The 25,800-nt window shown below is 37.1% G+C and overlaps 2 protein-coding genes across 3 annotated transcripts in view; one reads left to right on the top strand and one right to left on the bottom strand.

Annotated features, from left to right (window-relative positions):
* DYTN (dystrotelin) overlaps positions 1 to 5,186 on the top strand; it is an 87,600-nt gene extending 82,414 nt beyond the window's left edge. Inside the window, 2 exon segments of the mRNA XM_070071596.1 lie at positions 4,804 to 4,901; positions 4,903 to 5,186. Of these exon segments, the coding sequence (XP_069927697.1) occupies positions 4,804 to 4,901; positions 4,903 to 4,941 (137 nt within the window). The 3' untranslated portion in view covers positions 4,942 to 5,186.
* A 1,729-nt stretch (positions 5,187 to 6,915) lies between these two features.
* On the bottom strand, positions 6,916 to 25,470 carry FAM237A (family with sequence similarity 237 member A). 2 transcript variants are annotated; one of them, XM_002712586.5, is made up of 2 exons: positions 11,245 to 12,087; positions 6,916 to 7,763 (listed from the first exon to the last, which is right to left on the bottom strand). In XM_002712586.5, exons 1-2 carry the CDS (start codon positions 11,654 to 11,656, stop codon positions 7,630 to 7,632), a joined length of 546 nt encoding a protein of 181 aa, XP_002712632.1. In that variant the 5' UTR covers positions 11,657 to 12,087; the 3' UTR covers positions 6,916 to 7,629. The 2 variants fall into 2 exon arrangements, 1 of the variants encoding a protein (XP_002712632.1); XR_007920309.2 differs by lacking the exon at positions 11,245 to 12,087 and adding an exon at positions 24,487 to 25,470 and having other exon boundaries at positions 7,632 to 7,763.
* Between the last annotated feature and the right edge of the window lie 330 nt (positions 25,471 to 25,800).

Consider the following 25,800-nt stretch of genomic DNA (forward strand, 5'->3'; position numbering starts at 1 on the left):
TCCTCTTTTGAAAAATGTCTATTGAGGTCCTTGGCCCATCTCTTAAGTGGGTTGTTGGTTTTGATGTTGTGGAGTTTCTCAATTTCTTTGTAGATTCTGGTTATCAACCCTTTATCTGTTGCATAGTTTGCAAATATTTTTTCCCATTCTGTTTGTTGTATCTTCACTTTCCTGACTGTTTCTTTTGAAGTGTAGAAATTTCTCAATTTGATGCAATCCCAAATATTAATTTTGGCTTTGACTGCCTTGCTTCTGGGGTCTTTTCCAAGAAGTCTTTGCCGGTACCTATATCTTGCAGGGTTTCTCCAATGTTCTCTAATAATTTGATGGTGTCGGGTCATAGATTTAATTCTTTAATCCATGTTGAGTGGATTTTTGTGTAAGGTGTAAGGTAGGGGTCTTGCTTCATGCTTCTGCATGTGGAAATCCAATTTTCCCAGCACCATTTATTGAATAGACTGTCCTTGCTCCAGGAATTGGTTTTGGATCCTTGATCAAATATAAGTTGGCTGTAGATGTTTGGATTGATTTCTGGTGTTTCTATTCTGTTCCATTGGTCTATCCATCTGTTTCTGTACCAGTACCATGCTGTTTTGATAACAACTGCCCTGTAGTATGTCCTGAAATCTGGTATTGTGATGCCTCCGGCTTTGTTTTTATTGTACAAGATTGCTTTAGCTATTTGAGGTCTCCTGTGTCTCCATATGAATTTCAGCATCATTTTTTCCAGGTCTGAGAAGAATGTCTTCGGTATTTTGATTGGTATCTCACTGAATCTGTAAATTGCTTTTGGGAGAATGGACATTTTGATGATATTGATTCTTCCAATCCATGAGCATGGAAGATTTTTCCATTTTTTGGTATCCTCTTCTATTTCTTTCTTTAAGATTTTGTAATTTTAATCGTAGAGATCCTTAATGTCCTTGGTTAAGCTTATTCCAAGGTATTTGATTGTTTTTGTAGCTATTGTGAATGGGATTGATCTTAGAAGTTCTTCCTCAGCCATGGCATTGCCTGTGTATACAAAGGCTGTTGATTTTTGTGCGTTGATTTTATATCCTGCTACTTTGCCAAACTCTTCTATGAGTTCCAATAGTCTCTTAGTAGAGTTCTTTGGGTCCCCTAAATAAAGAATCATATCATCTGCAAAGAGGGATAGTTTGAGTTCTTCCTTCCCAATTTGTATCCCTTCAATTTCTTTTTCTTGCTTAATAGCTCTGGTTAGAACTTCCAGAACTATATTGAATAGCAGTGGTGAGAGTGGGTATCCCTGTCTGGTACCAGAGCTCAGTGGAAATGCTTCCAACTTTTCCCCATTCAATAGGATGTTGGCCATGGGTTTTTCATAAATTGCTTTGGTAATTAATGTCAATCCTTTTCAAACACCTCGAAAAAAATGGAAAAGGAGAGAACCCTACCTAAATAACTTTCTGAATTGACCTGATACCAAATCAAACAAAAATACCACATGAAAATAAGACTACAGATAAATTAACCTAATGAATATAGATACCAAAATTCTCAAAGAAAGTACTAGTAAACTGAATTCAATAATGCAATAAATTTATTACCATAAGCAAGTAGGATTTATTTCTGAGATGCAAGGATGTTTCAACATGCACAAATCAACAAATGTGATACAACACATTAGCAAAATGAAGGATAAAAAATCACATGATCATTTAAAAATAAGAAAAAAATCGTTTTACAAAATTCAACTCCATTTCATGATAAAAGTTCAACAAACCAGGAACAGCGGTAAGTTACCTCAACATAATTAAGACTAACATCTTGTTGAAGATGAAAACTGAAATCTTTTCATTTAAGATCGAGAACAAGGCACTGGTACCCATTGTCACCAATTCTATCCAACACAGTTCTAGAAGTCCTAGACAACATAATTAGGCAATAAAAAATGAAATGCATTCACTTCAGAAAGGAGTAAGTAAAATGATTTCTATTTCCAGATGACATAATCTCAAGGGCATGATTGAGGATGGGGATGTGGAAGGGTTATTTCTAGTCCTTCTTCCTACCTAGTACCTTCAGTCTAGTTATTATTTCAAGTAATCAAAAAATTAAGCTTCAGATTAAATAAATTCCAAGGAAACAAAGAAAAAATACCTGAGCAAGCTCAGGAGAAAGTTCAACATTGAATTTTTGTCTCATTTACTTTTAAAGTAATTTCAGATATTGCCTAGGACTCCTAGAAGTTTTTACTGGAATCTTAATGGCATCTCTCTCTATCGTTCTATTTTATCATAAATATACATATACACACAGTCATATGCTGCATAATGATATTTCAGACAATGAGGGACCACACATATGACAACAACCCCATAAAAGTATAATGGAGCTGAAAAGTTCCTATCAGCTAGTAATACCATAGCTATTATAATGCTATGGCACAACAGATTACTCCTGTTTGTAGTGCTACTGGTATAAACAAACCTACTTCTAATTCTAAAAAGGTATAACATATACTGTTATATAAAATACATAAAACTGATAATAAAAATAAACAATTACATTGCTGGTTTATGTATTTCCTGTTCTATGCTCTTCATCATTATTTGAGAATGTATTCTTTCTACTTATAAAAACAATTGAGGTAAGTGTTGGCCTAGCAGTTAAGGTGCTGTGTAAGATTCCTATGTCCCATATCTGAGTGCCTGGGTACCCTTATTCCAACTTCCTGCTAATGCAGACTCTGGGAAGCAGTAGACGATGGCTCAAGTGGTTGGGTTCCAGCCACCCAGATAGGAAACCTGGGTTGAGTTCCTAGCTCCTGGTTTCTTCACCCTTCGGCTACAACCAGCCACTGTGGATATTTAAGGAGTGACCTAATGTATGAAAGCTTCTTGCTCACTTACTCTCTCTCTTTCTCACTCTCTTATATAAATAACTACATTTTTAAAATGTACTGTAAACAGTTTACTGTATTAACACTGGCAGTAGCCTCATATATTTCCTGTTTACTGGGTTTCTTGATTACATCATTTTTACTTGTGCTTGACTTTTTCTCATGTTACTTTGAGCATTAGGAACAGTAGGCTACAATTTCTATAGATGATGTGTAGGTATATAGACGGACAGATAGATAGATATAGAGATAAATAACATAGCCTAGTTGTACATTAAGCTATACCATTTAGGATTAAGTATGCTTTATGATTTTGGCACAGTAATGGAATCCCCGATGACACATTTCTCAGAATGTGTCTTTGTCATTAAGCTACACATGATTATATTTGAAATATACATATTTGTTAATACATATGTATGTGTATGAAAAAATGGAAGTAATTGTTCAATGACAAAGAATTACAGAATTTAAGCTCCATGAAGGCAGAAAAAAAGCCATTGGTTCATCATTCCACTACCAATTCATTTGGCAAATATTCAACAAGTATTTACCATTTTTCAAGCACTGTGCTTGGTGTGCTGAGCACTTGTGTTGAAATGGGGTAGGTTTGCATTTTTAAATTCTGACATTGTGTAGAGAGTGGCTTGGAAAAGGGCGATGAAGTGAGAAAAGTCTTGACAAGGGGTGATAGATAAGTATTGACCTGAGTGCGTTATGTCCCCCTTATTGTAATGAGAAAAGGTGAGAAAACCAAGATGGAGATAGCAAATCAATAGCCCTATTTTGAGAATATAAAGTATGAATTGCCTGAGAGACAGCCAAACAAGAGATCAGAGAGACAACTGGTGTATACATTCTGGATCTCAAGGGAGAGGTCTCCGTACAGAATAGATATTCAATAGATATTAATTTACTTAATTCATAATTGTTGGAAGGAAGACATAGGCTCAGTATTTTAGTTTCAAAAAAGATTAATCATAGACAAGATAACCTAATAATTTATAATTTCTATATTCATCATTCTTGTAGTCTTCTCTTTCATTCTAATCTATTCATAGACCAGGTAGCTTTTCTTTGTTATGTTAGTGAATTATTTTGCCATTGTGATTTCCTCTGGATGTTCTATTTCATAGGTATCATATTTAACATCTCATTAGGATTATATGTGCTATATTAATTCAATACTGATAAATATTGAACTCCCAGTATATGCTAAGCAATCTACTAGTTCCTAGGTGTTTATGTTTGGCCTTTGTTAACATTTCAAGGAACTGAAGTTAAAAAAATAAAATAACCAAACAAGAAAAATTGCTATAAATGAAATGGGTCATTGCTTCCATATTCCATTATTGCTGTATTTTAAGATCTTTATCTCTGTAGTCTGAGGAACAGAATATCTGAGAATAAGTTTGCCTCTAGACAAGGCTTTTTAGTCAGGCAATAAAATATGATTTATTCAAGGTCCTTGGAGCTGTGGAACAATGTTAGAGGATGGATGGAGTAAAAAAAACATGAGCCCTCCCTTATGCTGGGCATAAAACAGCAAAGATTGAGCCACAGTATAAATTGTGTAGGTAAAAATTATGTAACTAGCAAAAACAAGCCTTTCCTGTGATCATTTTTATCAATGACGTACAGTATAATATAATACAATATAATAGCACATCATAGATTAACATCCCAAAGTGCACAGGTTTCCTAAAAATGAATTCATTATCTTGCACTCCACGCATACCACCTGTTTCCCAAAAGTGATAGGAGCTGTGGGAAAAGAACCACAACCTAGTTGGATTTGTAGTATTAATCATGCTATTATACTCAGTAACTGAGAGGGGATGGATCCTATTTCTTCTTTGTGAGAGAGCTTTATGCAGATCAGCTTGAGAACCTGCAGGTTCATCCCTCTGAAAGTGTCTCTTGTTTGTGGGTTTCAGGTCCACAGTCCTCAGTAAACATGGATTTGTATGGAGGAGCTGAGCAGGTATGCAGAGCCTTCTCTGCCCTTGTGGATCAAATCACCTTGCCCAGCTTGAAGTGAAAAGGAATCCAGGCTCAAAGATTCCTTGTTGTGATGACAAAATGAATTTTTAAGATCTGCATGAAAAGAATTAGACATTCGGTCTCCCAATAGTTTGGTGTGAACTATGAAAAAGGGAAGTCTTATTTTTTAATCTCTCTACTCATGTATCCTTAGTTCTTCAAGTCCACTGAATTAATGACCTAATTTCCTGTCCAGTTGCTTAGCAAAGAACTAAATACACACACACACACACAGTTTGATGTGTGTAAAACTGATGAAATATGAATAAACTCTGGATTGCACCAATGTCAGTTTCCAGATTGATATTGTACTATAATCATGCAAGACGTTCACACTAGGCAAGAATGGATGAAGAGATATCTCTCTATTACTTCTTACAATTTCATATGAATCAACAAATATCTCAAAATAAAAATTATGTGAATGTTTCTCTAAGAAACCCTACATTTGATGAGTTTCATCAATTGTGTGCCATCTTTCTTTTAGTGGCAGATTAGATTATAGATGCTTAATTTGATGATATCCAAAGTAATAGCTGAAAGCTTTTGACTACCAGAACACTTTCTTTCTGGACATTCTGTGTGTACCAACTAATTAAACATTCATGACAAACCCAGGAAATAGGTGTCTCATTTTATGAGAAAACTAAGTTACAAAGAGGTTTGGTAGTTTGTGCAAAGTCATTTGGTCAGCACTTGAAGAAGCTGGGATTTGAACCTAGCTCCTGGGCCTGTACTCCAGCCAGTACTCTCTAGTGTCTTTTAATAAATATTGTTATGATTTCAATGTTTTGCCTTTTGGTTTCATTTGGAGAACTTGTGGGTTTTTATTTATACAATCTATAATCCCTAGAACTATTTGCAAATGAAATGATATCCAGTTGGATAGGGTGAGAACTAGGTTATCCCTGTTCAATCTAATCCTAATATTTTTTTAAATAATCAGCCAGCCTATATAGATTTTTTGTTTTGATTTTGTTTAAGATATTCACTCTTCTTGTTATTTCATACCTACTTATTCCTTACAAGTTTGATAGGGCATGAATTAGCAAGCTATAATCCATGGAACAAATCCTACTCAGCTGCTGTTTTGGACAGACTGTGGGCTAAGAGTGGTTATTACATTCTAAAAAATGATTGATATAATCAAAAGAATAATACTTAAAACACCTGAAAATTGAATGTATTCAAATTTTTAATGATGAATTCAAAGTTTTATTGGGGCACAGTCATACTCATTCATTTATATATTGTGATAGTTGCATTGGTTCTACAAAAGCAGAACTGATGCTTTGCAACAGAGACAGGATGACCCACAAAGCCTATAATATTTACTATCTGACCTCTCCACGAAAAATATTGTCAACCTTATTGTGGCATACCAAGTTGAGGGAGGAGCAAAGTGCAGTCTCTTCTGCAAGCTCATTCTCCGAGAGTAACATCTTTTCAACTGTTTATAAGAGGAAATGAGGTTACCCAGTGGTTTTGAAGGATGTTATGAATGACATGGAAAAACAGAAAAAAAGCAAAAATCATGAGCCTATGTAGGAAAAGCCGTCAAAGGGTGAAAACTTTTTAATGTGCTCATTCTCCCAGCCAAGTAAAAGTGAGAGCTGAGCCTCCTTCTCCCCCTGCTGCATCCATAGGCTTTCTTCCCCTATCACCAATCCTCATAGGAAAAATTGAGTTCTCTGATAAAAGCCCCTTTAGATAAAATTTCGTGTGCAAGGAAGGCCTTAAACCTTCAATGGAAACACTTACAGAGACTTCCTTTGGACCTGGAAAAAGCAAAGGAATTTCTGACATACCCGAAATTTAATCTAGCTGTCAATTATATTTATGAAAAAATAGAGATGGGAATAATTAAAGATAAATAACATTGTATCTAGAACTCTATGGAATTTGCCAATTGTACTTCTCTACTATGAATCTCATTCAGGCTTAATCACTTAACAAGAAAAAAATTTTGAATTTTTCTCTTATAATATTCTTCATTTTATTTTGTTTTTCAGTGCAAAGTGTAGCAACTTATCAAGGATTACTATTTAATCAAATAGAAAATATGCTAATTGGGAAATAATTTTTACTTATTTATCTCATGATATCTTGTTACAGTTTGGACATCTCTAGTAGTAACATTAAATGATGAAATAAAGAGAATCAAGTAACATTACTTGGAGTCCAGAACTTTTATTTTTTCCACTAGATGAATGTTTTATTCACCAGTTTGTTGCTTTGTTTTGTTTCATATTTTGCTTTACTCAGCATGAAAAAATATTGTCTCAAACAAGATTCAGATATCACATACCACAGAGAAACTGGCAATTATGGATATATTCTCTTATGTGTCTGTGCATAAGCAATCCCTAAGCAGTGACTAGGAAGTCATGCAGATGTGACATTCTACCTTATTAATAATGTGAAGCATCCCTAAACATATTATCAGATGAATACAAAGATCTGAGTACCCTAATCTCCAAGTCATCTTTGGAAGATATTTAACTCCTTTAGACAGTAGGATAGTCTGGTGGTAATGTCATTATTTGAAGTTACATGCTAGCAGCCTAAACAATAAATCTTTAAGTACTGTGAGAGAATGTGGCTTAATATTTATCTCTGGGCATTCTCACCATTTAAAATAAAGGATCAACAGTTATGAACATATATATACACACACACATATATATATTCCAAGGTGGGAGTTTTCTCTGATGTCAGATTTATTTTTTCTTTATTTCCAAGTTCATTTTTCCAACGAACCTAGATCCACTCCTTTGGACATGCATGCTTATTAAATCTCCAATCAATTCTTTCTTCTTTAGGAAAAGTGTTCTTGGGAGCTGAGAAAATGTATCTGAAAGTAGAGAAAAAGAACTTCATAAAGCCACTAAATTATTTTCATGTTACTTAAATAACAATAAATTGCTTCTTAAAAGAAAGTTTTATGTTTCTGCCACTCTGCTATCAAAATCCACATAAATTTGTTGACGGGGTATATATGTAAAATTTCAGTATTTGCACAAAGTTTTATGTCCTAAGAAGTTTTGTTATATAATCTAAATTAGATAAATTATATGAAATATATTTATTATCAACTGATACGCACTAAAGTATATCTAATTAAAAATGAATGGTTATTATACAATTTCAGCTTAAAAACATAAACAAAAAATTTTAAAGCACATAATCTTCCATATAACCATAGTTTTATGCACAGATACTTTATACCATAGATTACTTAATAATTACCCTATTATGGGACATCTAGTATACTTCCACATTCCTCATTACTGTAAATAACATTGCAGTGAAAGGCCTTATACTTCATCATGAGCTATATCTCTAAATGTATCCTAAGATTGCAAGGTGAGAAATTGCTAAGTAGGTTGTTTAGGACATTTCTTAGAATTGAGTAAAACAGAAAATCAAACATTTGTGAGTCTAATTATCTATGTTTCTAAATTATTGTTTTCTTTTGTATTTAGTGTTTTAAAAGCACCATAAACATTTGCCAGCTAGTTAGATCCCAACTGCAAACAATATCAGATATAAATCTAAATTTTGATTTTCTCATCATGGAGGAAAACAAAGATTTACAATTTTTCTACAACATACAACCTGCAAGGTCCAGGAAGGAAGGTTTTTCTGTCCTCTTAAAAGCAGAATTAGATTTTTCCTAGGAAGAGATCATCATTTTTTACACAAGATGTACTTTAAAATCTCTTCATTTTCATTGAGGCCATTACTAATCCATCAATTAATCTCAATTCATTATTTTGTCTTTGGGAGTTACCTGTGTATGCTTTCCCCGAATCAATCTATCCCTCACTGTCTGTCTCTTCCTTTTCATAAAATCAAAATTTAGCCTGTATGCACCTTCTATACACCTTCCACGAGATACTTCAGCATTCAACTAATAACTCATGTCTTTCTAGACTCAATAACAGTAATCCTTAGAGTCTTTTCTCATAATGACATTTCTAGCCCTCAGATTTACTGGAAATTTCATTTCTGTCCCTCCTCTGTTCCTACCTACCATTGTTCAGTGTCCATGTCATCTCCCTGGTTGGCCAACTTGGAGCAACATGCTTCCATGGTTTATGAACAGTTAAACAAATATCTTTCATACTGGTAATAGAATCAGAGAATTTTAGTATGTGAAGAAACTTTTTGGGCTGCCTACTTTTTTCCATACCCCCCTTTTTCTGATAGAAAAACATTACATAGTTATTTGATATCTCTAGTATTTGGTGACCCAATATTAACAAATATGATATTTATTAACATATAAAATTATATGAATTTTATGTTTTTAACATTTGTCTTAGGGAGAGTTCACAAATTAATCTTAACTATTGATTTGAAGACATCAACAGAACAAGAAATCTTTTGCATATTGTGTAGCCACTTCTTTTAGTTATTCTCCCCTTATGCCCTGATGATGTGAGTTTCCTGAGAACTGTGGAGATAAACACCTCTTCACCCTCACCACTACCCAACTTTGCAACATGTTACTCCCAGGAACAAAAGAAACTATTATCAGAGGATCCCTGCAGGTACATCCAGAGCCTGTTGAAGCACTAGAGATTTAATGAAACCTCTTGAGATGAAATCTCAATGTTCCTGTAACTATTTAACTTTTGGATATGGTATCTCCTTGACCCAAAATCTTCTTTGACTATGACTATGCAAGCCAAATAGAAAGTCTTATTTGATGATCTATAATTGTTTTGTTGAACATTAAAATAACATCAATAAAATGGAATGCTTGCTTCTGCTGTTGGGCTTCTTGCATAGCAACTCTCTCTAAAGTTTGTAGACCAGCTGAGTCAACAGCAACTTTGTTGCAAGATGAAGTGGCTTCTAAGCCAAAAATTTCCTTGGAGAAATATTATGCACACATGCATATAATTAATAATAAATAACTATTTTCATTTCCTACTAAACATATTATTTTGTATACATTTCTTTGAATTTTTCAGAGAGTAAAAGATAGAAAAAATGTTAGTAATGATTTGAACAGTTAAACATGAATGGGAGGGGTGGGAAAAGGTTCCAGAGAGCACCCTGTTGTAGAGAAGAAAATACATTTATGGCTTTAGATGATTCTTCCTCATGCTGATGCCTGAGCAGCCTCTCCTCAAAGTATTTTTAAAATATTCGCAACCTTATTTAAACACCTTCATTTTGAATTTCTACTTTAATACCAAAGCTACCAAAGGAGACTTCCTATAAAGTTGAAATTACTTCAAAGTACAGTAATACATACCAAAATAATAAACCTATATATAAATAAAAGCGGATTTCCTGGTGTTGTGGGTCAGAAAATCAGGAAAATTTTTCATATCTGAGTTTAAAACCAGCTAGGTATATAAATACTCAATAATGTCTTAGAAAAGCAGTGTTAGAATTACTACCATTCATTCCTATTTTAATAGACGTATTACAGGAATATATAACAATTTTAATAATCAAATGTACAAATGTAAGAATTAGCTATGACTCAGTTGTTCACTGGTACATAAATAATTCTAAGGAGATACTGCCTCATAAATAGCCCTTGCTACCAGATTTGGAAGCTAATTTGTTGAAATGACACCACAGAAAGAATAAAAACAGCATGAATAGGGCCCAGGACATCTCTTCACTCATTTATAGGGGCTTACTCATTCCAATTCTAGGAGGAATATTGATTCTACAATGCCAGAGAAGACCCTGTAAATTTGTAGGAAGTTCCAACTTACTAATAATTAATTACTCATCTTGGTGGATGTAAATTACTTATAGAAGATTCATTCAAAATTCAACAAGCTTTGAACCTGCAAAAAGCTAACTGTTTTTGCTCTTTACTTCATCAGGTAAGTACTTCTCAGAAAGTCTCTCTGTTTACATGAAAACAATGTGGTTTGTTTTTTTCAATTTCCAACTGGCAATAATTTGTGTGCTGTGAACACTCCCCAGTCCCGCAGCAAGTAAACATCAGGTCATGACTACCTATGTTTGAGTTAATATTAAAAATCAGTGTGAATCTCAGGGCAGCTCTTTCTACTTTCATGTTGCGTTTTGGAATTATGCTTGTCTTTGCTTGTCTTTTCTGATTCTTCCTTGATGGGGTCCACAAAAAGTATGAGGATAAGGACATTTTTACATAAACTCCTACTATAAAATGCAAAAGGAAATATTTTCTATTCTCCTATCATGTGTGCTTTAGGTTCGTTCCTTTGACAGAACTATACATGACACTGGATTACCCTGAAGCTATTTCCCTCCTCACGATTCAGCATATTCATACTTGGTTGACCCTTTCAAAAGATATGGGAGCTGGGATTGACCACCTTGTTTACTCCCTGTGTACTGTGGCTGTGCTGCAGAGATTTTCTCTTCCTCTCCAGCCAACTGCCTCCTTCCTAAGCCATGGTTCCTTGAAAGCACGCAGTCCACATAGATGTCCCAGAAGAGTTGGGCCAGATCCCAAAACAGAGCCCCATGCTTCAAGTTCTCAGATGACTTCAGGTAGATCATAAAATCCCAGAAGCCTGAAACAGTGTTGGAAATGCGAGGCTTTCGCATTTCCAGGAGAAGCACTGAGGAGGATTCCCAGCACTGAGGATCAGCTTGGTTAAGAGCCAGCAGGTCTGTCTGGCTATGACAGAAGAAAGGAGGCACACAGCACATTCCCACAATGAGCAGGGAGCAGGTGAGGTTCAAGGGGCGGTGGATCCCTCCTCTGTTCCCAGGATCAGCCATGGCCCTGAAACTGCACAGGATGGAAATATCTCATATCAGTCCCTGCTTGTGCTCCATGTAGTAAAGAAAATAAATACGTCCTTAAGAACCTTGGTCACAGCAAATGAAACACATCGTTGTCACTAAGTAACAAAGATATCTTACTCACCATCTAACAAGTCTCGTTCTAGCTAAAATTAATCATTGTCAGGCTAGGTAGTGAGTGTAAAACTAAGATATATCAGCTGAGAGATCTTTAAGATATGGTCTTTTGTAAGATTAATCAGTAAAACAGGTTTTTGCTGGTCCAGAGTAGTAAAGTTTAAAGAGTATTAAATGCTTAAATTTAAACCTTAACATGCAGTTTCAAGTATTCTACAATATGTCAAACCTTGCTATCCTAATATAAGATTCCTACACAGTTGGGAATTTGATTATATTTTTACCCTTGAGATGCTTTGTTTTTTACACTGACTTTTAATTTTTTAACAAAGGCATATAATTACAAAATATTATAATAAAAGAAAGATAACATGCTAAAAGTACAAGTTAATGTATGTGAGAATTATATTCATTCCATTTGAGTACATTTTGTTGACATTTTATTAACAGCTAATATGTTCTGAAAGATATTGTTTTCTAAATTCTCTTTTCTTACTTTGGATCTCAAAGATTCTAAGGAAAATGACTTGCCTCTCTTTCAATTTCTCTAGCTCTCAATGCTGACTACAAAAAAATCAAAGTATCCACATTACCACCTTGAAATTTTTCTTATGTTGCAAGTGTAATGACTTATCTTATATTTCCAAACATTTGTATGTTAGTATCATGAAGGTAAGCAAGTTACATCTCACAGGACTATTGGAGCATTTAATGGTAACAACAATATGGAATCTTTCTCTTCTGCGGAGTAGCAAGGTTTTGAGGTTCCAATAAATAAACATTTCAAAAGCTATATTTGAACATTCACACTCTTATTTTGAAAAGTGTATTTGAAATAAAAAATTATATAATTTCTCATATTATTTATATATTATGTTTACTTGAACAAAGTTATGTTTATTTTTTTCCTTTTCTCAACTAAAATATCAAAGTTGAGGTTCCCCGAGGGATGCTTTTCCTCAAGGGTTAAATGTAAGCTGTCAGACCAAAGTTTTAGAAAGCCAAGGGCGGGGTGCTGTCCTGGGTGCTGAAGTTGGCGTTGTCCGGAACTCACTCCACCACACTCAGGCGAGCTCATTTAGGTTCACTTCTTTATAGTAAAGATTGCCTCAAGCCTGGAGAGTTATTCCTCCGGAGTTCCTCAACCCTGGGGTCCTCCGTGAGCACCGCTACGAGCCCCGTGAGTCTTTATAGTGTCTTGGCCCCGGCATCTAGTTCCGTGGCCTCACCCACCTCTGGGCGGAGCTGCTAGGGTCTCACTCTGCCCTTTGCGCTCCCCACTTACCTCGTCAAGCTGTACTCTGCTCCCAGGTTGCAGAAGGGTGCCTGTCTGCACTCAGGCTCCCTGTTCCCTCAGGGGTCCCTCGAGTGCTGGGATCGGGCTCCCTTGAGTGCGTGGAGAGGCAATGAAAGAAGCAGCGCTCCGGCTTCTCCAGGCGCGAGTGGCTGTCCCCGGTTGCCGCGTCCCCAACGCTGCGGTGCTTCCTCTTATGCAGTGGGAGTGCCCCGTGCCTCGTGGAGTCTACGTCAAAGCGCATGGAAATGCCTCCACCTCGCGCCTCCAAGTCCACCTCCCACGTCTTCCTCTGCCCTCTCTTGAGGGTTTTCTTTTAGGAAACAAACAGGCATGGCCTCACCTCACACACCCTCACTGACCCTGACCGCTGCACACTCTCCTCTCAAGGATTTGAGCCTTTGTGTGGCTTAGCGGGAGGCGTAACTCTGCAGGAGGGACTTAAAAGTTGGGGCCCAACTCCGCGCACTAAGGGACAGTGGGGCTGCCCAGTTCCCCTTGCGTGGCTTGTCTGAGAATGAAGGGATATAAGAATTCTGGACTCTTAGGACGAGAGAAGGAATATGGGCATCCCCCATCTTCTGCACTCCTTGGCGGCCCAAAAAGCTCTGAGGGAGTACAGTGCCTCCTCAAGGTTCCTGGGTGTAAATTTGTCCTGCCAGGAGACCCCACTATCTCCACCCCGGGTGGTTGCTGGCATCACCCTACTCAGCTCTTTGCTTTAGATTTCACGGCAAGGACTCTGCATTCTAAGAAAGGAAGCTCCCTGGATCCTCTTTAATTCTAGCCCCACAGCTAGCTCATACCTTAGTTCAGATTAGAGAAATGTCACTTCCCCAGGGCTCTGTGGAGCCTTCCCGCCCAGCCAGAGAGCCTGGACTAAAGTCCTCCTTTCGCTAATGTTTGCAGGTTTTTCCCCAAAATCCCCTCAATGTCCTGAAAAGCACTTGTGGTCTTCCTTAACGGAAGGCTTTTGTGCCAGCACAGTTAAATCCACCGTTACTTTCCAGAGAGGCACTAAGCTTTACAGTGAGGTTTGCTGAAGCCAGGGAACACCAGCCCTCCCCACCGCCCCCCGCCTCAAGTGACAGGAAGAAGGGTCCCGGAAGAGTTGTCTTGAGAGGCTTGGTACCTGCCCTCATCTAGTTAGAGCATATCTCAGCTTCTCATCTGTGAACCAGGCAAAGTAGCACCTGTTTCTGTTTAAGGATACGGAGAAAGTGCAAAGGTGATATCGTGGACATGCTTGAAGGACTCTGGAGAAGGTTATCAGAGACACAGGGCATTTTAAAACAGTGTGCCCAGGGACAGAGACTGGTGAAGGAGAGACCAGAGGACTGGAAAGGAGCAGGAGGGGACAGAAGCATTTTGGAGGAAATGACTGTAGAACTTCTGGAAGAAGGACATCTATAGTCACACTGGGATCAAAGGGTGATGAGGGGTCTCTTCCAGGTGCAGAAGATAGCAGGAAAAAAGGTGTGCAAAGGTCTAAGCTTCTGGAAGCAAGCCAAGAAAAGGAGAGTAGAGAGAGGAGACAGATCTGGTGTGAGGATTTGGATTTAATTCTGGTTGGGGCATACTAATCTAAAAAATGGTATATAAATATGCAATGCTTCATTTTCAAGCACTCTATGTTAGACATTATTTTAGCTGTTGTGTATGCACAATGAACAAAACAAAGTCCTTGACACCCATGGAGCTAATATTCTAGTAGAGAGGGGAGAGAAAAAAAGAAAAATAAATGTAAATTTTAATTTAAAAATTATATATATACACATATGTAAGTACACATATATGCATACACATGTGCATGTACCTAAGATCTTAAAAATGTTCATAGAAAATGAAAAAGCTATGCGTGGATTTCAAAATTTTTTGCACAAAAGCAAGTGTCTTTTAATTTTATTTTCTACACTTTCTGAAATTCTCTCATCTATAAAGATTTATGCTTCTAATTTCTGTACTGAGCACTGGAGTTTACAGCTATTTACAGAACCAAACATATAAGTAAGTAATTAAATTAAAATGTGGTGCCAGGCATGAATCAATAATGAGAGTCTATCTATCATTCTGAAGCCCAAGGGGTGGGGGAGGTGGAGCCATGTGTAATATGTCAGATGTGAGAAGATAAAAGCAAAAGGTTATGGAGAGAAAGTAAAGTAGGATTAGAGAAGAGGAATTCATATAGAATACTAAAAGAAATGCTTCTTGATTAGAAGATATTTGAGTAAAAATCATAGTACAGCGAAAGGATGAGTCATATCAAGAGTACTCTAGGTGGAATAGGATGTGGGGGAAGGCAGCACAACAGCACAGAAACAAATGTAATATGAGAAGAGTGTTTCCAAGGTATAGTGGTAAGAGATGAGGTCAGAGAGGCAGTCGGAAATCCATCTGGTTTCTCAGTACAGAACAGACTGAATGAGAGCAAAGGTTGAGGCAGGGAGTACAGTTAGAAGTTCTCTCAATAACCCAGGCGAAATGATGGTGTAATTGATAAAGGTGGGTAGCAGTAGAATCTGTGAAAATGATTAGATTCCCAAAGTTATTTTGATGGTAGAAAGGAAATATTTATTGCTAAACTGAATATAAGGTGAAAGATAGAGATATTAAAGATAATGCCAAGTTTTGAGGGCTGAGCAACTCTAAGTTTGTAATTAACACAAGTTGAGAGGAGAAATTGAGGACTAAGTTTTGGAAAGGGAAAATTCAGAATTTGATTTTGAACATGTAAAGCATAAAGCAAGTGACATCCAAATGGAGATGCCATATAGACAGAGAAGAGTTGGGAAATGCAGACAAACATTTGAGATACATAGCACAGGAAAGAAACCTAGATTTGGGATGTTGTCACCATGTAGGCATATCAACATGTGGAAAGTGGGATCAGTAGTAGCCTAAGGGTAGAAGCTGGGGATTAAGTGATTATTAAAAAGGTAAGAAGAATCAAGAAAGTATGATGCTTTGGAAACCAATGAGAAAGGACTTTTCACAAACAAGGAAGAAACCAACCTCGTCAAACAGAATCTGTAAAGAGGGTCAATGAAATGAAGACAAAGAACTTTCTTTTGGGGCTGGTACTATTGTGTAATAGGCTAAGCCTCCATCTGCAATGCTGGCATCTCATATGGGCACTGGCTCATATCCCAGTTGCTCTTTTACAACCCGGCTCTCTGCTTATGGCCTGGGAAACAATAGAGGACAGCCCAAGTGCTTGGGCCTCTGCACCCACGTGGGAGGCTTGGAAGAAACTTCTGGCTCCTTACTTCAGTTCAGCCCAGCTCTAGCTATTGCAGCTGTTTGGGGAGTAAACCAGTAGATGGAAGACTTCTCTCTCACTCTCTCTCTCTCTCTCCCCCTCCTCTCCTCTCCCTCTCTCTGTAACTCTACCTTTCAAATAAATAAATCTTTTTAAAAGTATTTCATTTGTATCTAAAAATATCTTACTAAGGACCTTATTAAAGCAATTTCAACTGAGAATTTGGGAAGGAGAAGTCGCAGTGGAGAAAGTGAGGGCATGAAGGAAGCACTTGTGGAACGCTCACTCTCTGTGAAGCCTAAAAGGGAGAGAAATATTGGAGCAGAAGGGCAGGAACTGGGTCTTGATTACATGTATCTGAGGAAGAGAGGTCAATATATAGGGAAGGGTTGAAGATACAGAAAGAAAGTGAACAATCTCAGAGGAAATAAGAAGCAATAGGGATAAGAGACTAGGGAGGGGCCAGGAGAGGCAGAGTTAAAATAGCTGTCCTCTCAACCTGAGGGAAAAAGAGAGGCTTCTGGGGTCTGTGATACGTCTGGAGGTGATATGGTGAGTAGAGGAACAGGTGTTGAATACAGCACTTATATTTTGTTAATTTTGACAAGAACTTTTTTTTTTTGCTTTGATGATGCACTTTTTGCATTTTTAACACTGTTGAAATCAGGTTATATCTGTTAGCTTATGGTACATTGTAAGTATATTTTCCACATTTTTTTCTTTTTTAAAAAAGATTTATCTATTTATTTATTTGGAAAGCATAGTTACAGAGTGGCAGGGAGAGAGAGAGAGAGAGAGAGAGAGAGAGAGAGGTCTTCCATCCACTGGTTCACTCCCCAGATGCCTGCAACTGCCAGAGATGTGCTGATCCGAAGCCAGGAGCCAGGAGCTTCCTCCAGATCTTCCCATGTGGGTGCAGGGGCCCAAGGACTTGGGCCATCTGCTACTGCTGTCCCAGGCCATAGCAGAGAGCTGGATCGGAAGTGGAGCAGCCAGAACTGGAATCAGCGCCCATACAGGATGCTGGCACCGCAGGCCACAGCTTTACCCACTATGCCACACTGCTGGCCCCCACATATTTTTTTTTCAAATAATAGGATGTTTATAATTGATGGTAACTTCAATTTAATATGAACTTTGGAAAATTATTTAATGTCTTTGGAACAATTTTTTTACCTGTGAATTGAGCGTAAATCACCTTCATGCTGAGGGTGAAAGAAGATTATGCACAGAAAATATTTAGAATGGTGCTACATGTACATGCTAAATACCAGCTTGGTTTGTTTGCTTGTTTTTACTGTAGAGTTCATCTCACTGGGTATAAAAGCAAAGAATGATCATTATGACATTGATTCAATGCTAGAATTTTGTTTAGGCACATGGCGGTGGAGAATAAGGATACAAAGGAATCAAGGTAAAGCAGATCAGAAAAAAGAAGAGGCTGGGGATACAGAAATGAAAGACTGAAAGGAAATGAAGGAAATTGGCAGTCTCATTGAAAGGAGAAACAAGTATAAGGGGAATAAAGATAATACTGAAGGTCAGGCCGTTTCTGGTGAGGAAGAAATTTAAGACTCAGATTATGTAAGTGAAGCAGATTTTCTGATTTCTGTATTCTGAATCTTGAGAACAACCACAGATAGATAAGGATAGATAATGGATAGCTTAAGGCCGGCGCCGCAGCTCAATAGGCTAATCCTCTGCCTTCGGCACTGCCACCCTGGGTTCTAGTCCTGGTCAGGGCGCTGGATTCTGTCCTGGTTGCTCCTCTTCCAGTCCTGCTCTCTGCTGTGGCCCAGGAGTGCAGAGGAGGATGGCCCAAGTGCCTGGGCCCTGCACCCACGTGGGAGACCAGGAGAAGCACCTGGCTCCTTGTTTCGGATCAGCGCGGTGCACTGGCAGCAGCACGCCGGCCACAGTGGCCATTGGAGGGTGAACCAACGGTAAAGGAAGACCTTTCTCTCTGTCTCTCTCTCTCTCTCTCACTGTCCACTCTGCCTGTCAAAAAAAAAAAGAGAGAGAAAGAAATGGATAGCTTAAACAGAGTGAATTGAAGGCCATTGTAGTTGAGCCATTGTAGTTGAGTCTCACCTTTCTCCTAAGTCTGAAGACAATGAATTAAAATGATCATCCTTATTTTATAGAAGCTGAGGATGTATGATATCGCTATCACAATCAGATGGCTAAGAACAGCTCTTTTTAAATTTATTTTAATTGAAAGTCATAGAGACAGAGAGAAACAAAGAATGAGAGTGAGAGGAGGAGGGAGAAAAGAGAGAGAGAGAGAGAGAGAGAGAGAGAGAGGGGGGCACTCCTATCTGTTGACTTACTTTCCAAATGCCTGCAATAGCCCTGGGACGGACCAGGCTGAAGGTGGGATTTAGGATATCAATCCAGGTCTCCTAATTGAGTGGCAGGGACCCAAATACTTGAGCCATCACCTGCTGCTTCCCAGAATGCACATTAGCAGGAAATTGGAATCAAGACTTAGAGCTGAATATTGAAGGAAGGGACTCTGATAAGGAATGTGAGCATCTCAACCACTAAGTCTTAACCACTGAGCCAAACATGTATCCCCAGAACTGCTGTGGACAATGGGAGTAAAGGCTCTAAAACAATTTTTTGTAAGTATAGCTGGTATCTGCTCATTTCTTATCTTTTCCCACCATAATAATCAAGACTAGAAATGCTGTCTTTCAGCAAAACTATTGTACTGCCATCCTGGAATATAATGCTCTGATTAAATATTTCTCATAAATTCAAATTATCTACTTGCACTTTAAAATTAAGTAGTCCTCTTATTCAGTATTTTTATTTAAAAATAAGCCCTAATAACAAGAACTCTGTTTAACATGTATTTTATATTCCTCACGTATTAGGGCAGTTTGGGGGGATACTTGGGAAAGAAAATATAAGAGATTTTTTACAGCACTATCAGTTTGGTAATTGCAAAAAAAATGCTGTATCAATACTTGTGCTTAGATAAAGTCACAATCAAACCATTTCAATGAAATATTTTTCCTCTGTTGAATACATATGGATGTTCAGTTTGATATCATCCTTGTGGTTTCATTTTTACAGATTATACTATCCATGACTACCATCTGGTTAGCACCTAACATTTTACCAAATTTTGTTTTCATACACATGGTCTAGTGTAATCCTAAGGAAAATATCATTTTGACCCTCCCTTTTCCCCAGTTGGCTTCTAACTTAAAAGATTTTCCTAAGGGTAACTTAGTAACTTAGCTAGTAAGATTTAGAGCATAGTTCTGTTTTAAACTTAGCCTTATTCATTGTCATCAGTTATTTGTCCAAGCAGTGTGCACATACAAACATATGCACTATCTGTCACTCTCTGTTCTCGTCACTGTAAAGGTTATCGTAATTTCTCTGCTGCCTCCTGTACCAACTAAGGATAAAATAGATGGCAAGTCTGACTTGACAGAGAAAGCAATTTTAACAAATTTTATCTGTACTCAGTTCGTTCCATCATCACCCTGACTTATTAAAAATATACAGGAAATCAATAGGTCATTTAAAATTATATCATACTAAATAACTGGTTGGACTGGCATTTGTCCTCCAAAGACTTTTTTCAGTTTTATGCAGTTGTACAGCCTATGGGTAAAGAATGAGCTGAAAAGTAAATTGCAATTAACTGAATGTGTCATATGGGAATATTTTCTGATTTTTTGTCACTTGAAGCAATTCTCAAAGACATTAAAAAGGACTTGTGATTAACTTTAATGAAATTTGAGAAGTTATATAGATAGTTTGCATCTTTAGCATCGTATTAATTTGCAAATGATGGGGACAGCTTTTAAGAACAAGGTGTTTCTTTAACCTTTAGGATAAGATAATAAAAGTAATTATTTTTCTCTCACTCCTTTGTGCTTTTGCATCATTTGAAAATGGCAATAAACAAGGACAATTTCCTGGAATGCCTATTGGGGTAAGTGGATGAGTCATTCTTTAAGTGTCATCAAATTCATAAGGACAAGTTACAGTGAAGTATTCAGATTATACTGAGTGTTGATTCCAAAATGTGTGGAAAAGGAAAGTTATTTGGGGATACAGGAGTAGTCATTCATATTTTTCCTGCTGGTCCAAATGAAAATAATGCAGTGGTAATTATAGGTGCGGTAGAGGTTTCTTTCTAGGGCAGTTTTCAAGTTATTTCCATTCTTTACCTATTCTTCCCAGTAGGTTGCAAAGCTCATAAAGATTCTATGGCTTTGCCAAGACTTTGGTTGAGCCCCTGCAATTTCCCTACCAGTTCAAGTGTGACCACTGTAAGTAATGACTTTCTCAACTTGTCCTGTCTCTTGCCCTAAAGTTTTCATTATGATAGAGTATCAAAATACAGCATAAAATCCCTACTTCAACACATATATGGGAACCATGAGAATTCACAACCTAGAAAGCCAGAAGTCCGGTGTCAATCATGAACTTTTGCGAAAAGGAACATATTTGAATGGATCAATGAAGACATGTTGAATGCATGAAATATTTTACAGTATGAATATGACTCCTGGGATAAAAAACTTTCCCTTGTGTATGTCTATGTAGCTCTACTTTGTTCTAGAATGTTCATACTTTCATTATTCACTTACTGAATTCTAACTGTTATACTTTCTATTTCCACTCTGTCCCAACAACTGTAAGGACCTTCCAAGCAGGAATCAGGTCTAACTATTCTCATCATTTGTGCCCAGCACACATAAAATAATCTATTAATGTTGGTTTCATTTATTTCTGAGAGTATTCCCATTTTGGACCTGAAACTGGAATATTGGGAGTCATTAATCTACTTTGATGAATTTTTTCATATATATGAAGAAAGTAATAAAAATGTCAGCTAGCCAATTTAGTTTTCCTTCTTTATCCTGTGCTCTAGTTTTTAATTATGCTTTTCCTGAATGAGAATATTTCATCAATTTTATTATGCACACAGCCTCCAAAATGGAGTTTTTGATTGAAAGACTATGGTCTTAAAAGTAGATTCCAGGTATGAAAGTATAAAAAATGATTTCTACTTGAGGAAAAGCATTTCCCATTCAATAATAAGATTGAAATTTCAATCATTAGGAAATGAGAAACATTCTAAACCAAGTTTCAAATAATTTTTGTAAGAGGGTGTATCATCCAGGGATACATTAAGCTTTAAGCAACAGAAAATCTGATTATAGTAGCTTAAAGAAAAAAGACTTTATTTTTCTTATCTAATAAGAAGCCTTGACACATGTGGCTGCATTGAATTCAGTGACACAAGGATATCAAGCCCATATTTCTGTGAGACTCTTGACTTTCCTTGGAGTCACATACTGGTTTCATAGCTCTAGGTATCACATCTATATTCAAAATAGAAAAAAAGGGGGGGGGGGTGTCAGAGAATAGTTTCAGCTCAGCCACATCTATCCCTTTTTAAGCAAAGGAAAAGCATCTCCGTAATCATCATCAGTGGATTTATTGCAATTTATAGGCTACAACTAGGTCATATGATCATCTATAGTTGCAAGCAAACCTGGGAGAAAGAGCTCTAGTAGGATGGAGTAGAGCACTGTGTCCAGGTAGTTGGGAAAGATGCGGAGTGGGTGGGGAGATGATGACTAAGGTTAACTCACAAAGAAAATGGTAGCTATTGGGAAACTATGCATTGAATCAATTGAATTTAGGTTAGATTACTTAGAATTAAATTCAAGTTTAAGCCTAAATCCTAATCCTTTGCAATTTATCTTCTCATTCTCTTAGATCTTGACGTGTTTGAAGGTTAAATCCAAGAGAATTTAAATGTAGGCACATATTTGAAAGAGCAAGTTACCTATTCTAATATGTGTATAATATATTCATATAATGAGCATATATAAATAATGCATATGAATAACACGTGTTACATATGGATGATATATTTGAATAATATATGTTTAACATAAAATTAATAAACATATAAGATAGTAAGGATATATTATTTACTATAAATAATAGGCATTATTTATGCATATTTATACATACAAATAACGTTCAACCCATCTAGGATTCCATATACAGACTAAGTGCCATAACTAGCAAGCATGGGGCATGCGCTCATAGACAGCTTTGATTTAATACTTATACAGAATCTTCTGGACTCTAATAAAGTCTCTAGACTTTATTATGTATCCAGAGGATGTCTAGATTCTAACAGAGTTATTTCCTATATGTAAGTTTGTGACTGTTTTTCAACTTACATGTAAACTTGACCCAAAGTCATCAGAAAATTGACACTTCTCTCTCAAATATAATATCTTCACTTTAAATATCCAACCTAGCACATCATCCCCAGCAGAGAAACAAATTCAATTTTGAGGCATCTTTCTTGTGTTTCCAGAGTTAACATCCCTTCCCCATTAGGTAACCAACGCAAGTGTGAGAATTGCTCAGATACGTTTAGAACCGATACATTGATCCATTTCAGGACCAGGAGGTATCTGAAAGTCACCCACATCAGAAGCACTGACATTAGACACTTCAGACATCCAACAGTCTTGGGTGAGCTACTGTTCAGGAAGCTTGTTGAGCCTCTTTGTCATCTTCTCTATTATAAACGTTTCGGACATGAAATCCTCTGATAAGAAAGAAAATCAAAACAGCAAGCAAAATAAAGTCATGATCATCTGCTCATAAACCAAGCCTACCTTCTCTGACCATTTTTGAACAGTCATATTTGCCAAAAATGACCAGTCTCATTTCTAAATCACTGCAGCTCAAGCAAACTCGGTACAGAACTGTGACTGTAGCTTTCTAGACACCACATTTTCCCCTTTCTCTAGAGTAAGCCTCAGGACAATGGTCAGCCCCATCACATGTCCCACAGACTACCCTCTCTCACACCCTGAGTGGTATGGGGAGGCATTCAAAAGCCTCATTATAGCTTATGGCAAGAAGGGTATTAGGAGGAGGTGGGATTATTACATTAGGGATGCTTCTGGGGTTTAATCCTTCCATAACAGGAAAAAATTGGCTTAAAAGTGGGTTTCACCAAGATTTTTAACTGCTGATCACTTTTTTGTGTAAGAAGTTTGATTTTAGATATCATTCACTTTTGTGCAAGAAATTCAAAATTTACTTTCTCTTTCACTATAATAAAAATAAATATATACAAAACTTTCTAACCAAATGAACTTCCAAACCACCTAACTAACCATCAAATATTGTAGGCAAGTCAGCCAGAGAGGTTACCTATGGTACAAAATATTTGTAATAGTCATATAAAATAAGTGGTATGCAATATATGCATAGTTTGCCTTTCTGAGTAACTGGAAATTACATAAATTTAAGTGGTAAAAGAACTTCCAGGGATGTTCTTCTGAAATTCGTTCATCTTGAAAAATCTAAAAAATCTTATTTTGTATGAACAGCTATCCACTTGGTATGTATCCTAAGAACAAAGCTAAAATTGAATGAATTGACAATATTTTCCTCCTTTTATTGGAGTATTTGGCCTCACCTCATATAAATATTTGAGTACCAGGACTTTTCAGTTTTCTTTCATATTTAAATGTTTTATTTCTATTTGATACATGATAATTGTACAAGGCAGTATTTCAATGCACGCATACAACACATAATGATAAGATGAGAATAACTGGCCTACCCATCACTTCAAGCCTTTGTTGTTTCTTGTTGTTAGAAGCATTCAAAATCTTCTCTACTATTTTGAAGTATAGAATTAAATGTTGTCCATGCCAGTTAGCCTTCTCTGCTATGGATCATTTATTACTCCTCTCCATTTGTATCTGCTAATAATCCTCTCTCCATTTCCTTTTTCTCACCACCCTTCGTAGGCTCTGCTAGCCACATTTCTACTCTATACTTCCGAGAGATCATCTTTTGAAATTTTACACATAAATGAGAACATGTGATATTTGTCTTTCTGTGCCTGACTTATTTTACTTAAAAGAAGGTCCTCCAGTCCATCCATATTACCACAAATGAAAGATTCTCATTCTTTTTTTGTGGCTGAGCAATAAATTGTTTCTTAATTTATAAGCAGAACAAATTAAACATGGCATTATGTAATACATCACCATGAAAGGAGTGCCTACACAGCTTTCTGAGAACTTAATGAAATACAGCCAGAGCCATTTCATTTACCTGTACCCAAGCCGTTCTACTTGGATTGCCTTCTCTTTTCTTTTATGGTCAGCATACATTTCTCAAAACACTAAATGTCTGTTGAAATGTCTTAAACATCTCACCTCTTCTTTGTGTGGAGTGTAATTTAGAGACTCAAGAACATGTACAAGTTTCTTTGTGTTCCACCTTATACTATTCTTCTGTTCTTGTGTCATAGTGACCTAAGAATAATAACTGTCTGCAGAGATCTATTGATAAACAAGTATTCTGATGAGAAATCAAATGTTGGCTTCTATTGTTCCTGGAATGCCAAAATGCTTGTAATTTCAGCTTTAGCCTTAAGAAAGTGCCATTATGGTTACAGTAATGAATATAAAAGCTGTCTGGTGTAAATCATTCTTTTGCTACATGAAGACACTTTTAAAATTTTTGTCAAGTGTGGCCATTCCAGTTTCCCTCAAAAATGTTTCAGGTCATATTTAGACAAGGTCGTAGTCAAAGTGGAAGTTCTCTCCTCCCTTCAGAGAAAGGTACCTCCTTCTTTGATGACGCATTCTTTTCACTGGGATCTCACTCGCAGAGATCTTTCATTTAGGTCATTTTTTTTTTTTTTGCCAGAGTGTCTTGGCTTTCCATGCCTGAAATACTCTCATGGGCTTTTCAGCCAAATCCAAATGCCTTAAGGGCTGATTCTGAGGCCAGAGTGCTGTTTAGGACATCTGCCATTCTATGAGTCTGCTGTGTATCCCACTTCCCATGTTGGATCGTTCTCTCCCTTTTTGATTCTATTGGTTAGTATTTGCAGACACTGGTCTTGTTTATATGATCCCTTTGACTCTTAGTCCTATCATTCTGATCAATGTGAACAGAAATTGATCACTTGGACTAAGTGAGATGGCATTGGTACATGCCACCTTTATTTTATTTATTTGAAAGGAGAGAGAGAGAGAGAATGACTATCTTCTGCTTCACTCCCCAGATGGCTGCAATAGCCCCAGCTGAGCCAGGAGGGTGCCAGGAGCTCAGAACTCCATCTGGGTCTTGTAAGTGGTTGGCAGGGGATCAAGTACTTAGGCCATTTTCCACCACCTTCCCAAGTGCATTAATAAGGAGCTGGACCTGAGTGGAGTACTTGGGACTTGAACTGGTGTTCTGATATGGAATCTTCACTGGTGGCAGCATTACCCACCATGATGCTGGCTCCAGTTGGGTTTTCTTACAATTGGGTTGTATGTTGCTCTTTATGGAAAGCCACTATTGATTTCTTGCCAGTTAGAATCATGTGCACTGCAGGAAAATCGGATTCATCCTTTCTTGGTAAGATCTGTTCTT

Source organism: Oryctolagus cuniculus, chromosome 3 (genome assembly GCF_964237555.1).
Source record: "Oryctolagus cuniculus chromosome 3, mOryCun1.1, whole genome shotgun sequence".
Lineage (NCBI taxonomy): Eukaryota > Metazoa > Chordata > Mammalia > Lagomorpha > Leporidae > Oryctolagus > Oryctolagus cuniculus.